Raw genomic sequence first — 16,483 nt, 5'->3', positions numbered from 1 at the left:
ACAAACTTTGTTATAAAATGACTCTGTTAAATTTTGATGGGAAGATGTTCCTGTATTCACATAAATAATATCAATTAAAATTCACAATATTTCGATAGTCATGCCATCGAAATTTTGTATCCGATTTTATGTTTAGAGCATTATTTTATTTAGAAATTATATGATTTAACAACAAATAAAGAGTACTCCCTCTGTCCCTCTCATTTGTTTACAGTTACTATTTTGGGATGTCCCTCTCATTTCTTTACATTACCATAAATAGTAAGTTTTTCTCATCATTACACCCACTATCTTCCCCCACTATCTCATATTTAACAATAAAAACTACTATTACACCCACTACTTTCCTCCACTATCTCAAATCTATTATTAAATATTGATAGGTCCCACCACTTTACCCACTTTTCATCTAACTTTACTCATTTTTCATACATTGTCTTGGTCTCCGTGTCCCCCTCCAATGTAAACAATTGAGGGGGACGGAGGGAGTACGATATAAGGGTTGAAATTTAATAATGGCAGTTTATCAAACAAATTAGCTGAACGAACACAATGTACTTGTTTGATAAGATGGTACGGTACTTGATAAAAGAAGTTAGTAACCAAACCATGGCGATAAGATCAATTACTTTTAATTTGTTTTCATATAGGAAAACTTCACCCTTGATTAATTTAATTCCGTTATAATTTAAGCATGCAAGTAAAATAAGGTGAAAACCAAACAACCCATATTTCCAATGTACTAGAAACAAAAAGATATCTAAAGACTTGTTCTCAAGCATTTTAGTCCTCCTTACATTCACTTGTTCCTATAAAAAATTCAAAATTGAGTAAACTCCACTCCCCTTCATTTCAACTTGCAACAAATCACATACAATTTATTTCACACAATCCTGTAAAAAAATTAATCCGACTGCACCTAACACTTGAAATTCAAAACACAGTGTGAATAAATAAGACACGTATTCTTCAACACATCATATATAAAAACTATTTTCAGATTTCAAAAACGAGTCGAGTCAATTCGATTTTTTCAACTATATGTTCAAGATCGGCTCGATTGTTATCGAGCCGAACTCATACCGAAACACTACCACCGGAAAAGAATTTCTGTTAACATGCAAATAAATTTGGACGAAAAAACAAAACGAACAAATGCTTCGGGCCTAGTTTACCCAAATCATACTCATGCTAATAGAATCCCTAAGCAATTAATATGCTCATTCCTTGATTATCAATAAACATACAACAAACAGTCAAAAAGTTAGCTCCAATATACACTTGAATACTTTGATTGGCTATTTGGCTTGTACTGTATTCAGTTTACGTATAAGAAATGCTGGGTGGCTCCCACTTCCCCCCACAAAATGTGTATAAAAAAGTTGCACACTTCCCCATTCCCACCCAAAACCAAACCAATCTCCCCCTGCAAATCTCACAAGCATTCATTACACTTCTCAACAAATTTCATAAAGGAAGTGTTTTTCCTGCTAATTGCTCATTTTCTTGGAACCCCTTGTTCTTTAAAACTTGTTTCATAGTGCTAGTATGTTGTAAATTGAAAAAAACAAGAACCATCAAATTTTTAGCCCCTAAATTTACTTGGCTCATTTCAATGGGTTTTATATGGAAAATTTCAACTTGGGTTGTGTCTATAGTGTTCATATTGTCATGTATTTGCAGCTCTGTTACTGCTACAGTTACTTATGATGATAAAGCTATCATCATTAATGGTCAAAGAAGGATTCTCATTTCTGGTTCTATTCACTACCCAAGAAGCACTCCTGAGGTATTCTTTCCCTAATGCACTTCACACACACATAGAAATTCTTAATTTTGTTGGTTGGTGTAATCTTGGTAGATAAAAATGGAGTCTTTAATTTAGTGTAATTTCTTGATTTTTGTAATTGTAGATGTGGCCTGATCTTATACAAAAGGCTAAAGATGGAGGCTTGGATGTAATCCAGACTTATGTGTTCTGGAATGGACATGAACCTACTCGAGGAAAAGTAATGTCGAAAACTCGAAATTATAGCCCAGATAGAATTTTGTTTAATTATGTGTAGTTAGTATGTGTAGGTGTAGTCTGTGGGATTTTAATGCTAAACTGAATGATTCTTTGTTTATTGCCTATGTAGTTTAATTTTGAAGGGAGGTATGATCTTGTTCGATTTATTAAAGTGGTACAACAAGCTGGCCTTTATGTGCACCTTCGAATTGGCCCTTATGTTTGTGCTGAGTGGAACTTTGGGTAATTTACTTATGTACTTAATTATAACTGATATTCTGTTTATGTTGCTGGTAATATGTTGTAGGGTCCGTTTATATGTTAATAGTATGCGTAAATTTACAAGTTAACTATCTTGGTAAAAATAGTAAAATTATATGCTGATTGTCCTCTCTGTTTTATGCTCTGTTTTGATGCAGAGGATTCCCTACTTGGCTTAAGTTTGTACCTGGAATTTCATTTAGAACAGACAACGGGCCTTTTAAGGTTGGTTATGTAGAAAATCAGAAATTTAAGAATTATATAAATTTACCACTTTTCTTAACTTTTGACTGTTTTGTGTACTGATATTGACTTTGATGAACCAAAGGTGGAAATGCAACGTTTTACAGAAAGAATCGTCAACATGATGAAGTCAAATAGATTATTTGAACCCCAGGGCGGTCCGATTATTATGTCACAGGTCATTTAGCTGTTTTTAGTCTTGATACTGTAGCCTGAAAGGGATTGCTCTTATTAAATTAATTCTGAGTTTAATATCTTGTCAACTCAAAAAGGGTGACGTTTAATCATTTTGATGATTACATCGTGCAGATAGAGAATGAATATGGACCGATAGAATGGGAAATAGGTGCTCCGGGAAAATCTTATACCAAATGGTTCTCAAGTATGGCTGTAGGCCTTAACACTGGTGTTCCATGGATCATGTGTAAACAAGAAGATGTCCCTGATCCAATTGTAAGTGATTTTCATTAATAGTTGCACTTTTTTTGAATCAGAAGAAACTTTATTGTCAAGGAACGCACACACAAGTGATGTTGTACATGAAGCACAGTCACTGGCAACTGCTTCCATTTATATGGCTTTGAAATTAGAATCATATTGCCTAATTACAATCGCAGATAGACACTTGCAATGGTTTCTATTGTGAAGGCTTCTTTCCAAAGAAGTGGTACAAACCTAAGATGTGGACTGAAGTCTGGACTGGCTGGTAAGCTACATGGATGTACTTTTTAATATATCAAACATGATAGTGAATTTGTCTAAAGCATGCGACAGGAACTATGTTAGACTGAGGCCCTTGGTCAAGTCCCCTAAACTACTCATGCTACCACTCCTTTGCCTATTAGTTACAGCACCATAAATTTATAAATACTGTTTGATAAACCACTGGCAATATATATAGGTACACGGAATTTGGTGGTCCAGTCCCTTATAGACCAGCTGAAGACTTGGCCTTTTCCGTTGTACGATTCGTACAGAATAGGGGTTCTTTCTTTAATTATTATATGGTAAGTCAAAGGTTTTTATATTTATTTAAAAAGATGACGTTTAATAAATGATATTCTTTGAGTTGAACTGATCCTTTTATCTTATATGTCAACTTGTATCTTAGTACCATGGAGGGACTAACTTTGGCCGTGAATCTTCGGGTTTGTTCATTGCCACTAGCTATGATTATGATGCTCCTCTTGATGAATACGGTATGCATAAAAGTTCTAAAACATATATAGTACATTTCTCGTTTCTTCCATTGTGCTTCAACTATGTTTATCAGCAAGTACACATTTCATAAATTTATAGTTATACGGACATAAAATAGTTTTGACGTTGTTCATTGTGGATTATTTATTAGGATTACAAAGGGAACCAAAATATGGACATTTGAGACTCATGCATAGAGCCATTAAGCAAGCTGAAGCAGCTTTAGTTTCAGCATACCCTACAGTTTGGTCACTTGGCAAAAACTCTGAGGTAGCTGGCTAAAGCAGTTCATGAATGCTTTTTTTTTTGTTCAAGTTAATTGTTCTTCTCACATATCTCTTTTTACAGGCTCATGAGTACAGGGCAAAATCTGGGGCGTGTGCTGCATTTCTCGCCAACTATGATACTAGATCTTGGGCGAAAGTTGACTATTTTAATAAGCTATATGACCTTCCTCCATGGTCCATCAGCATTCTTCCGGACTGCAAAAATGAAGTTTTCAACACTGCTAAGGTGATGCAATATAAAGCTAATGCATTGTGCTTACAGTAATCCATTTATCCTTCTTCTTTAAAAGTTAACTCTGTCTGCATCATTTGTGACTTCTAATGACAGACATTCTGGAAATGATAGAAATTTTTCCGTTTTCATATATAAAGTTTCTAAAACTGAACATATAAATTTTGTTAGCTTTCCTAATACTAATATTACCTAATAATTTTGCAGGTAGGTTTCCATGGTTCTCATATGAAGATGCTCCCTGTTAGTGCAGCTTTCCATTGGCAGTCATTCACTGAAGAAGCTCCAACTGCTGATGATGGTGATACTTTCACAAAGTGGGGGTTGTATGAGCAGTTAAATCTTACTAGAGATTACTCAGATTATTTGTGGTACCTCACAGAGTAAGAACTATAGTCTATAGATACTATCATTATCCTGTCCTGTGAAAAAACTATTACTAAAACTCTAACTATCTTGGTAAAACAAATTTCATATTCTTACTCTGTTCTCACCAGCGTGAATATAGCCTCAAATGAATGGTTCCTCAAGAACGGAAAAGATCCTATTCTTACGATTGCGTCAGCCGGACACACTTTGCAGGTTTTTGTCAATGGACAACCGTCAGGTAAATGGACTAATAGTTGTTGCAAGATTTTGTATTGTGGAGTATCTCCCTAATTTCAAAATCTGTCTCCAATTTCTAAAACTGCTTCACAACTTTTTATAATGAAAGCAGTCGTAATATCCTCTGATAAATATAAAATGAGGAGTTTACTCTTGCATTGGAGTCAATTATTAGTGCTTATCTTTGTTTTCATCGTTTAAATGTTCTTTAATTTGTGAAATTTCTCTTTAATGACAGGAATTGCTTATGGAAGTCTGGAAAATCCAAAACTGACATTTACCGGCTCCGTTAAATTGAGGGCCGGCATTAACAGAATTTCTTTGCTAAGCTCTTCCATGGGTCTTTCGGTTAGCTTCGTCAAACCTTTTGCCTTACAATTTTTGTTTTCGATTATTATTTGTCAGCTGATATGACATCTAATCTAAATTCCTTCACAAATGTGTTTCAGAATGTTGGTGTGCATTATGAGACATACAGCACAGGGATTCTTGGTCCAGTTACCTTAAAGGGTCTAAATGGGGGAACACGAGACTTGACAAAGCAGAAATGGTCCTACAAGGTTTGCAACTTTGCATATGAATATCTACAGCTACAGTTCCTTTAACTGTGTACATCTTAGAAACATTAAGATAAAGACTGACCAAAGTTGGTTTAAAGAGAGATTGGCAAGGACGTTTTGAGGATTTGCGATCGAACTTGACATCTTTTTTTAACTTCAAGAAATGATAAGAGAGAAACAGTATATATCAGAAATTTAGTCAATGCAATGTAGAAGGCTCGAGGTACAGATAAAGGGGTAAATCTTGATCCCGTTTTTTCCTTGTTGTCCAGGTTGGTTTAAAAGGCCAAACTATGAGTCTTCACACACTTGGTGGAAGTTCTTCTAGTAATTGGCTAGAAGGATCATTGGTTGGTCAGAAGCATCCACTATCCTGGTACAAGGTAATTTCATCAATTCAAATTTTATTTTTATGGGCAGAGTTAACGTATAGAGATAAATAAGAGCTATATATGGTAAATGTGGTTTTTATTCATCAATATTTTTAAACTTTTCAGGCTACTTTTAATGCTCCACGAGAATCTGGCCCATTAGCATTAGATATGAGTAGCATGGGGAAAGGTCAAATTTGGATAAACGGCGAAAGTGTTGGACGCCATTGGCCTGCTTACATCGCTCGTGGTAGCAACTGTGGCACCTGCAGTTATGCAGGGACTTACACTGAAAAGAAGTGCTTGAGCAATTGCGGACAACCCTCTCAAAAATGGTGAGACGAGAGCCCTATACATATTTAAGTGCCAATTTTTTTTTTTTTTTGCAACAAAAGGGAAAAAAAAAAGAAGAGTTGCTAAAGTACAAGTGTCAAAATTTTGTTTTCAGGTATCATGTCCCCCGATCATGGTTAAAACCAACCGGGAATCAGCTGGTTATTTTTGAAGAATGGGGAGGTAATCCATTCGGGATTTCACTGGTCAGAAGAACATTGTGATCAGAAAATCGAAGCTGCTGCTGCTGCTGCTGCAGCACTATACTATACAGAAGAATATAAATAAAAGTTTTTTACTTGTATAATTGTATTACAGCTCTCAGAATGAAACCAGATAATTTCCTGGTTCATTCAAGCGCCCTTAATTTGTGGTGTTGAAAATGTATAGTCAAATGAAACACCAATAGGCCAATATAGATTTCGAATGTCAAATGTATATTAAGCCTCTTGTAACCAAATAAGCTTCTTCCAATATATGAATATATATATTTTTTGTCTTGTCCCAAGAATTTTCTTTTCTTTTTTGCTTTGTCATGAGCTTTTATTTCTGTAGCCTTTTCCGGTAACAGTCACCAAATATTGCATGAGACTGGTTCAGACATGGAATTATCTGTGTAGTCTTTCTTATAGTTTGTAAAATTCCACAAGCTTTATCTCCTCTCCACAAAAGAAAGATGCTTCATTGTGATGTCTAAGGAAGATGATTCGTACTTCGTAGACTGTAGTAGAGCATTTCCAACGATAAAAGCCTTGTCAATAGTGTAATAATTGCTCTTCTTAACAAAAATTTTACTCAGATCAATTTAGCGGCCAACAATATACATATTACTCTTTGAGATGCTATTATAACACAAATACTCGTATATTATAAGGCTGTTGAGACTCCAATAGAGTTTGTCCAATTGAACAAATAAACCCTTTAAATTTTTTTTATTACCTGCACGTCTCTTATATTTGTCCTTTTTACATATGGACCCCTAAATCAAAATTTTGCTCCAATGAATTCAGCTGCATCTTTTTAAATGTAGGTTCCGTATTGTATAACCTGAGTCATGTTCAAAAGATAACCATTAGAGAGAGAACCCATAAGTATGTAAAAAATGTCAATATCCATATATTATATTTTAAAATTATTTTTGAACACAAACAACGACGAAAAAACATGAAAATAACATGTATTTAAATTTTAGATCCTAAAAATCTATTTAAAATTTAAGGCTGTGCAGCAGAACCTTAGTGGTTCCATGGTTGTATTTTAAGGACTGATTTTCTCTTGAGCGCGATCTTGTATAACTACAATGAGTGTAAAAAAAAAAGAGAGAAAAAAAAAACCAACATGAGATATTTTCACTTGAATGACCTTGATGTCATTTTGTATGAGCAATGATGTCATTTTGTATGAGCAATAAAGAGATTAACTAGTTTGATTGCTCATAATTTTTTTTATATATAAGTATAAGTTAATTGATTGTCATTAGCACAAGTACAACAAACACACGATATTGAATCAGGGACGGGAAAAACTCAATATAACATCGAAATATTGTATATACAAACAAAATACAACATGACATAAAATATTATGAATATAATGGCAGTGATTGGCTGATCGCTAATTCAGTTATATTCAATTTCCACCAGAATCGCTGTCAGTTGAGATTTTATACCTTTTTATTTATTTTAGAGGTAAATATGAAAGCGCTCGGCAAAGAAAAAGAAAAAAAAGTAAATATGAAAGCGGAATTAATTCAAGACTTATATCTCGAAATTTTCATCGTGCTTTTTATATTTCCATAATTATATTTTGTTAAATTGATTCGGGCCTTATCCCAAATGATGTGGGCCTTATAGTAGATGATGCAGCATAGTAGATGTGGCATGATAAAAATATACGTATATTTGATATAAAAATTTAGATAATTTAAAAATTATTCAAATTGTAGTTAGTAATATTTTGTATTGATCGGTTCGATTCATGTTAATAATAATGATGATTCTCTACATACATATAAATATTCATCCGATTAAAATTAGTAATCTATTTGTCACGTCATTTGAGAAAAATTTGATATAAAACATTAATATGTAGCACTACCGTACTTGATATTAGGAAATATTTTTGAAATTAGTTTGAGACTCAATCTATCGAGTAATGCTATCCCAAAATCCTGTCTCATTTTTTTCTCTAATTAACCTGACGAACAAAAGACTGATTTCTATTGGGTGGTTTACTGGTTTAATTGCATATAGTGGGTTGCATTATTTTTAATACGAGTGAAATCAATTATTAATTACGATTCGGAAATAATTTTTGGGATATGTAGTTTGCTAGACTTCACATAAAATAAAAAATCAAAATTAAACACAATCTATTAAAATTCATATATAAAATTCATCAAAATTCCAACTCAAGCCTAGTTTCTTTTTAAAATTAAATAAAATATCATTTTCCGGATAATGCAGGCAAAATTTTTATTTGTTCATCCACCATTCATCCAACATTTTTCTTTTTGAACAAAATAGAAGATATCTCTCCTATTTATTATCATTTGTACGCTAAGAGATAATTTACTCTTTATGACCCATTATCAATATTTTTCACATTGGAATATCTTATCTTTTCAGCGTCTTTAATAGATACTACCTTCATCCCAAATTAGATGAGATAGTTGATTTTGGGCACGTAATTTAAGGTGTATTTACCGTGTTGTTCTGAAATTTATTTTTTAAATTTTTTTTATAAATGAAAATTTCATATTTAAATTTTTATTTGTAAAAATAAAATTTCAAAAAAAAGTAATGTAGCTATGCGGTCAATGAACTTTAAAATGCGTGTCCGAAGTCAACGAGCTCATCTAATTTGGGATGGAGGGAGTATTATTATTTATGACCGCTACTTAGTTTTTAGTGACCGTTTATCAGCGTCTTTAATAGATATTATAATATATGACCGCTGCTTAATCTTTAGTGACAATTTATCAGTATCTTTGATACTCTTCCTCCACTATATACGATGTTATTTTCCATGGTAGTAATATGTTGTGAAGTGGAAAATCAAGAATCAAATTTGTAATCCTCAAAATAACAGTCCTTTTACGATGGATTTAGTACATTCGAATATCTTATCTTTACTATTTATGACCCCTTATCACCATTATCACTATTTTTTACATTCGAATATCTTATCTTTACTATTTATGATCCCTTATCACCATTAGAGAGAATAATTATTATTTGTGACCGCTACTTAATTGTTAGCGACCGTTTATCACCGTTAAAAGAATCTTTAATACTTGTGACAACTACTTATTCTTATCTTGTCGAAATCCCTCCACTATATAAAATGTTATTTTCCATGATAGCAATATGCTGTGAAGTGGAAAATCTAAGAACCAAATTTGTCATCCTGAAATTAACAGTCCTTTTACGATGGATTTAGTATGTAAAATATTAAGTTGGCTTGTGTCTCTGGTTGTTATATTATCATGCACCTGTAGTTCTGTTAGTGCTACAGTTACTTATGATGATAAAGCTATCATCATCAATGGTCAAAGAAGGATTCTCATTTCTGGTTCTATTCACTACCCAAGAAGCACTCCTGAGGTATTCTTTCCCTAAAGCACTTCACACACATACACAAATTATTAATTTTGTTGTTTGGTGTAATCTTGGTAGATAAAAATGGAGTCTTTAATTTAGTGTATTTCTTGATTTTTGTGATTGTAGATGTGGCCTGATCTTATACAAAAGGCTAAAGATGGAGGCTTGGATGTTATTCAGACTTATGTGTTCTGGAATGGACATGAACCTACTCAAGGAAAAGTAATGTGTAAAACTCAAAATTTTACTAATGCAGTGTATATATGTGTGTTCCTTATGCTAAACTACATAATTCATCATTTTTTTCCTTTCCAGTTTAATTTTGAGGGAAGGTATGATCTTGTTCGTTTCATTAAAACCGTGCAAGAAGCTGGCCTTTATGTCCACCTCCGAATAGGCCCTTATGTTTGTGCTGAGTGGAACTTTGGGTAATCCATGTACTTTAACATGTTGAATTGTAACTTAACTAGATATGGTGATCTCATATTCTCATGTGGATTGTTCTCTTTGTTTTATGTTCTGTTTTGATGCAGGGGATTTCCTGCTTGGCTTAAGTTTATTCCTGGAATTTCGTTTAGAACAGATAATGATCCTTTTAAGGTAGGTTATATAGAAAATCGGATATTCAAGAATTATTAAATTCATTATTTCTTAACGTTTGATTGTTTACTGATTTTGACTCTTGTGTTACATAGGCGGAAATGCAACGTTTTACAGAAATGATTGTCAACATGATGAAGTCGAACAAGTTGTTTGAACCCCAGGGTGGACCGATTATCATGTCTCAGGTCCTTGAGCCTTTTTTTTAATAAACTGAATCACAAGTTTAATATTTTTTTAACTTGCAATTAGTAAAAAAAGAGCGACATTTTTTTTTGATGATTATGTTGTGCAGATTGAGAATGAATATGGTCCGGTAGAATGGGAAATAGGTGCTCCAGGAAAAGCTTATACAAAATGGTTCTCAAGCATGGCTGTAGGCCTTAAAACTGGTGTCCCATGGATAATGTGCAAACAAGACGATGTACCTGATCCAATTGTAAGTGAATTTCAATTATAGATGCACCTTCTTATCAGCAGAAACTTTCTTGGCAAGGAGTTACTTGGCTTTGAAAATAGAATCATGTTTCTTTAATTGTAATCACAGATAGACACTTGCAATGGTTTCTACTGTGAGGGATTCTTTCCGAAGAAGTCGTATAAACCCAAGATGTGGACTGAAGTCTGGACAAGCTGGTAAGCTACACGGATATAATCTTCACTATATCAAACTTAATATATCGAATCTGCCTAAAGCATGGGATTATCTACCTAAGATTGAGGCTATTGGCCAAGGGCCCTCAACTAATCACACTGCAACTCCTTTACTCATTATTTACTGTGGGATAATACATGGTCCATGTTTATATGCAGGTTAACAGAATTTGGTGGCGCGGTCCCTTATAGACCAGTCGAAGACTTGGCTTTTGCAGTCCTACGATTCGTGCAGAATAAGGGTTCTTTCTTTAATTATTACATGGTAAGTCAAAGCTTTTCACATTATCTGGAGTGAAACTAAGTCATTAGATTAAATGATGTTATTTGAGCTGAGTTGATACTTTTCATTTACATGTGGACTTGAATATTACTGTATCAGTACCATGGAGGAACTAATTTTGGCCGGGAATCTTCTGGTTTGTTTGTTGCCACCAGCTATGACTATGATGCTCCTCTTGACGAATATGGTATGCATAGTTTCTTAATTTGTGTTTCAACTTTGTTCATTGGTTAGTAGGAATATTATCAATGGAAGGTTATACATTCATAAATTGTTTTTGACAATGTTCATGATGGATCATGTATTAGGATTACCGAGGGAACCAAAATATGGACATTTGAAACTAATGCATAGTGCCATCAAGCAATCTGAAGCAGCTTTAGTTTCAGCTGATCCTAAAGTCTGGTCACTTGGCAAAAACTCCGAGGTCGATCTAACTTAGTTGGCTAAAGCAGTTCACAAATGCTTTTGTTTTTGTTCAAGTTAATTGTCCTTCTCACATATCTCTATTTACAGGCTCACGAGTACAGGGCAAAAACTGGAGCTTGTGCTGCATTTCTTGCCAACTATGATACTGAATCTTCAGCGAAAGTTACCTATTTCAATAGGCAATATGACCTGCCTCCGTGGTCCATCAGCATTTTACCGGACTGCAAAAATGAAGTTTTCAACTCTGCCAAGGTAAGGAAATTGAAGCTAATGCATTATGCTCAATAATTACTTCAATCTTCTTGTCACGCAAAAAAAATAAACTTTGCAGGTACATTCCAATAGTGTTCATTTGAATATGGTCCCTGTGAAAGCAGCTTTCGATTGGCAATCTTCCACTGAAGAAGTTCCTATTGCTGATGATGATGATACTTTCACAAAGTGGGGGTTGTATGAGCAGTTAAATCTTACTAAAGATTTCTCAGATTATTTGTGGTACCTCATAGAGTAAGAACTATCCTCTGAATGCTAATCGTTCCTACAGCTCTAAAAATCTTTGTACAACAAATTTTATGTTCTTACTATTTTATTTCCAGTGTGAATATATCAGCGAATGAAGCGTTCCTCAAGAATGGAGATGATCCTATTCTTACTGTTACGTCAGCAGGAGATGCTCTGCAGGTTTTCATCAATGGACAATCGTCAGGTGAATTGACTAATGCGTGGCTTATAATTCTTTTTATAAGAACATTGTTGCAGGATTTCATATTGTGGACTAATAAAATCTCTTTTTAATGACAGGAGTTGCTTACGGAAGTCTGAAAAATACAAAACTGACATTTAACGACACTGTGAAATTGAAGGCTGGCATTAACAAGATTTCTTTGCTGAGCTCTTCTGTGGGTCTTGCGGTTAGCTCATCAAACTGTTAGCCTGAAATTTTTGTTTAGATCATAATATATATTTCCGCTAGAATTAACATTCTTAGATTCCTTTATAATCTGTTTCAGAATGTCGGTGTTCATTTCGAGACATACAATATAGGGGTTCTTGGTCCAGTTACCTTAAATGGTCTGAGTGAGGGAACTCGAGACTTAACAAAGCAGAAATGGTCCTACAAGGTTTGCATACATCTACAGTTTTCTATAATTAAGAGAGGAACTTTTTATATGAAATCAAGTCGATACAATGTCAAAGACTTGAGGTACTGATAAAGGCTAAAATTTGATCCCTTTTTTTCTGATGTTGAGCAGGTTGGTTTAAAAGGCCAAGCTTCAAGTCTGCATACACTTGGTGAAAGTTCTTCTGCTCAGTGGCTACAAGGATCCTTGGTAGCTCAGAAGCAACCGCTGTCGTGGTACAAGGTAAATTTATCACATCATCAATTCATCATATTTGTATGCGCCAATTTGACAGATATAGATTGAATTACAGCTTTATACAGTAAATGAGGTTTTCTGTATAATTGTTTTAAACTTTGCAGTCTACTTTCGATGCTCCAGAAGGATCTGACCCTTTAGCATTAGATATGAGTAGCATGGGAAAAGGTCAAATTTGGATAAATGGCGAAAGTGTTGGACGCCATTGGCCTGGTTACATAGCTCGTGGTAGCGGTTGTGGTAATTGCAATTATGCTGGCACTTATGATGAGACTAAATGCTTGAGCAATTGCGGAGAACCCTCTCAAAAATGGTAACAAGCTTTAAACAATTTGAAGTGTCATTTTTTGTCGTAGAAAGGAAAAAATAAGAAAAATTGTTGAACTATTAGTACTGAACTTTTGTTTTCAGGTATCATGTTCCCCGATCCTTGTTAAAACCAACTGGGAATCAGGTGGTTATTTTTGAAGAATGGGGAGGTAATCCTTCCGGGATTTCGTTGGTCAAAAGAACGGAACAAAATTGAAGTAGCTGCTGCTGCTGCACTAAATTTAAACAGAAGAAAGATATCACAAGTTCATACTAGATAAAATTCTGGTTAGAATTTGGGCTCCCTTCAATTGTGGTGTTGAGAACATATAGTGGAATGAAGCACAAAATGACCAATATAGATTTTAATTATGAATGTGTATTGAGCCACATGTAACCAAAGCTTATTCCAATATATAACTTTTTGTCTTGCTACAAGAACTTTCTTTACCAAATAGAATCTTTATAAAAATTAGAAAATAGAAACTACACAACATTGAGTTACCGGTATGATAGTTGGGTTGATCCATGCGATATGATATGGTTGTGCCTGTAGTTCGGTAGGATTTAGTCATACATGCAACATGATATAGTTATGAAAAATGCTTGGTGTACATAATTGTGTACAAGATTTTGTACATAATGACATGTGGTGGTTTTAATTGGAATGGACCCTCTGTATTTACATCAACAACTTCAATTAAAACTCACCACATCAACTGACATGTCATTATGTACAAATTTTATGTACACAATTTTGTGCACCCAGCACTACTCTATAGTTATACATGCGACAATGATAATTTGGATCCGAATTCCTGGCATGTGATTAGTGCAGCCATCTACTAGCTATTATTTTTAGCTACCGCTGACAGTTGTTTGACAGCAATCTCCTGAGGGATCATCTCCCCATCATCTTTCTGCAGGAGATTTTTTTTTTCTATCTGGTTTATTAGTACTTGTGTTTGTAGTTTTTTAACCCAGGCACCAGAAATGCATGGAAAACACTTGGAACCAAAATAGACATAAATTTAAACTAAGGAATCATGTGCCAGCAAAACGTTTTCTTTTTAGCAAATTAATGTCCACTGAGAAGCAAACACTTGAATACTTTCTAAATTTTCTGTAAAGCACAAACTGTTGTATTAAAATCATGACAAATGATGAGTAGTACGCCGCTAAATGAACTGAGCAGAGTCAAGTTTTTTCTTATCGAGTTCGAATTTTTACTTAACAAGTCGAGTTTGATGGTTAAACTATTAAATCAGTAAAGTTTAAGATGCTCACGAACAATTTGAGTCGAGTTGAGTAGTTCGAGCAGTTCGTTAAATGCATATCCTAAATACATAAATCATTTCAAATAATGAATTAACTTTTTAGATCCTAACACTAATATAGTCGATATAATTTTAACCTCGATAAATAAATACCCGAATCATTTGTTCGGATTTTGATCCCAGACGAGGTAAGTATATCGTATACACATATAAATTATGTAAGCATAGCTTTTAAGCAAACATAGAAGAGATAAAGCAAATAATTTGGAAAAATAAACAGATTCTGTGACCAGGTCATGACGGTAAGATCGATTAGTTTAATAAAGAAATAAGAGTTGCTGAAATTCTAGTGTCAAACTTTTGTTTTCAGGTATCATGTTCCCTGATCATGGTTAAAACCAACCGGAAATCAGCTGGTTTTTTTTGAAGAATGGGGAGGTAATCCATTCGGGATTTCACTGGTCAGAAGAACACTGTGATCGGAAAATCGAAGCTGCTACTGCAGCACTATACTATACAGAAGAATATAAATAGAATTTTTTTACTTGAATACTTGTATTACAGCTCTCAGAATGAAACCAGATAATTTCCTGGTTCATTCAAGCGCCCCTTCAATTGTGGTGTTGAAAATGTATAGTCAAATGAAACACCAATAGGCCAATATAGATTTCGAATGTAAATGTATATTATGCCTCTTGTAACCAAATAAGCTTCTTCCAATATATGAATATATATATTTTTTGTCTTGTCCCAAGAATTTTCTTTTCTTTTTTGCTTGTTCATGAGCTTTTATTTCTGTAGCCTTTTCCGGTCACAGTCACCAAATATTGCATGAGACTGGTTCAGACATGAAATTATTTGTGTAGTCTTTCTCATAGTTTGTAAAATTTCAAATGTTTCATCTCCTCTCCATAAAAGAAAGATGTTTCATTGTGATGTTTAAGGAAAATGCATTGTAGACTGTACGTAGTAGAGCATTTCCAACGATAAAAGCCTTGTCAATGGAGTAATCATTGCCCTCCTTAACAAAAATTTTACCCGATTAATTTAGCGGCCAACAATATACATATTACTCTTCGAGATGTTATTAAAACACAAATACTCGTATATTATAAGGCTGTTGAGAGTTGAGACTCCGATAGAGTTTGTCCAATTGAACAAATAAACCCTCTAAGAAAATTTATTACTTGCTACGTAACAGAGATTAATGAGGGATAATTCTTAAATGTAGGTTTTGTATTGTATAACCAATATATTTCGTATTGTATAATCAATATGAGTGTGAAAAAAAGAGAGCAAAACACCCGACATGAGATATTTTTACTTGGATGACCTTGATGTCATTTTGTATGAGCAATAATGGGATTAACTAGTTTGATTGCTCATAACTTTTTTTATTTACAAGTATACGTTTATTGATTTTCATTAGCACAAGTACAACAAAGTACACACCATATTGAATATGGGGCGGAAAAAACTCGCTATAACATCAAAATATTGTAAATACAATCAGAATATAACATGACACAAAATATTATGAATATAATGGTAGTGACCGACTGATCACTAATTCAGTTAAATTCAATTTCCATAAGAATCCCTGTCAGTTTAGATTTTATACTTTTTTATTTATTTTAGAGGTAAATATGAAAATGAAACCGTCCGACAAAAAAAAAAAAAGAAACGAGGTAAATATGAAAGCGAAATTAATTCAAGACTTATATCCCGAATTTTCCGTCCTGCTTTTTATATTTCCATAATCATATCTTGTGAAATTGATTCGGGCCTTATCCCAGATTATGTGGGCCTTATAGTAGATGATGTAGCAGAGTAGACGCGGCATGATAAA

At 33.9% G+C, this 16,483-nt stretch overlaps 2 protein-coding genes across 2 annotated transcripts; both read left to right on the top strand.

Moving 5' to 3' along the window:
• The first annotated feature begins 1,391 nt into the window (after window positions 1-1,391).
• LOC108214399 (beta-galactosidase) lies at window positions 1,392-6,601 on the top strand. Its single transcript, XM_017386383.2, has 18 exons — window positions 1,392-1,789; window positions 1,914-2,009; window positions 2,139-2,251; window positions 2,428-2,494; window positions 2,598-2,690; window positions 2,822-2,965; window positions 3,130-3,218; window positions 3,414-3,519; window positions 3,624-3,711; window positions 3,864-3,982; window positions 4,061-4,225; window positions 4,439-4,614; window positions 4,729-4,838; window positions 5,076-5,185; window positions 5,287-5,397; window positions 5,670-5,780; window positions 5,895-6,103; window positions 6,217-6,601. The coding sequence occupies exons 1-18, from the start codon at window positions 1,616-1,618 to the stop codon at window positions 6,323-6,325; spliced, it is 2,190 nt and encodes a 729-aa protein (XP_017241872.1). The 5' UTR covers window positions 1,392-1,615; the 3' UTR covers window positions 6,326-6,601.
• Window positions 6,602-9,414: 2,813 nt separating this feature from the next.
• On the top strand, window positions 9,415-13,789 carry LOC108215252 (beta-galactosidase-like). The gene is made up of 18 exons (XM_017387668.2): window positions 9,415-9,706; window positions 9,830-9,925; window positions 10,019-10,131; window positions 10,237-10,303; window positions 10,399-10,491; window positions 10,599-10,742; window positions 10,851-10,939; window positions 11,117-11,222; window positions 11,340-11,427; window positions 11,549-11,667; window positions 11,757-11,921; window positions 12,001-12,176; window positions 12,266-12,375; window positions 12,471-12,580; window positions 12,680-12,790; window positions 12,923-13,033; window positions 13,153-13,361; window positions 13,460-13,789. Exons 1-18 carry the CDS (start codon window positions 9,533-9,535, stop codon window positions 13,572-13,574), a joined length of 2,196 nt encoding a protein of 731 aa, XP_017243157.1. The 5' UTR covers window positions 9,415-9,532; the 3' UTR covers window positions 13,575-13,789.
• Window positions 13,790-16,483: the final 2,694 nt, after the last annotated feature.

Source organism: Daucus carota, chromosome 3 (genome assembly GCF_001625215.2).
Source record: "Daucus carota subsp. sativus chromosome 3, DH1 v3.0, whole genome shotgun sequence".
NCBI classification, from domain to species: domain Eukaryota; kingdom Viridiplantae; phylum Streptophyta; class Magnoliopsida; order Apiales; family Apiaceae; genus Daucus; species Daucus carota.
This window is presented reverse-complemented; position numbering and strand designations above follow the sequence as displayed.

What these genes read in the sequence shown, in the direction of transcription:
- LOC108214399 (XM_017386383.2), top strand. Translation starts at nt 1,616, where the DNA reads ATGGGTTTTATATGGAAAATTTCAACTTGGGTTGTGTCTATAGTGTTC. An exon ending in ATGAACCTACTCGAGGAAAA is followed by an intron (nt 2,010 to 2,138) that starts GTAATGTCGAAA and finishes TTGCCTATGTAG; the next exon opens with TTTAATTTTGAAGGGAGGTA. An exon ending in ACTGAAGTCTGGACTGGCTG is followed by an intron (nt 3,219 to 3,413) that starts GTAAGCTACATG and finishes CAATATATATAG; the next exon opens with GTACACGGAATTTGGTGGTC.
- LOC108215252 (XM_017387668.2), top strand. Translation starts at nt 9,533, where the DNA reads ATGGATTTAGTATGTAAAATATTAAGTTGGCTTGTGTCTCTGGTTGTT. An exon ending in GACCGATTATCATGTCTCAG is followed by an intron (nt 10,492 to 10,598) that starts GTCCTTGAGCCT and finishes TATGTTGTGCAG; the next exon opens with ATTGAGAATGAATATGGTCC. An exon ending in AACCGCTGTCGTGGTACAAG is followed by an intron (nt 13,034 to 13,152) that starts GTAAATTTATCA and finishes TAAACTTTGCAG; the next exon opens with TCTACTTTCGATGCTCCAGA.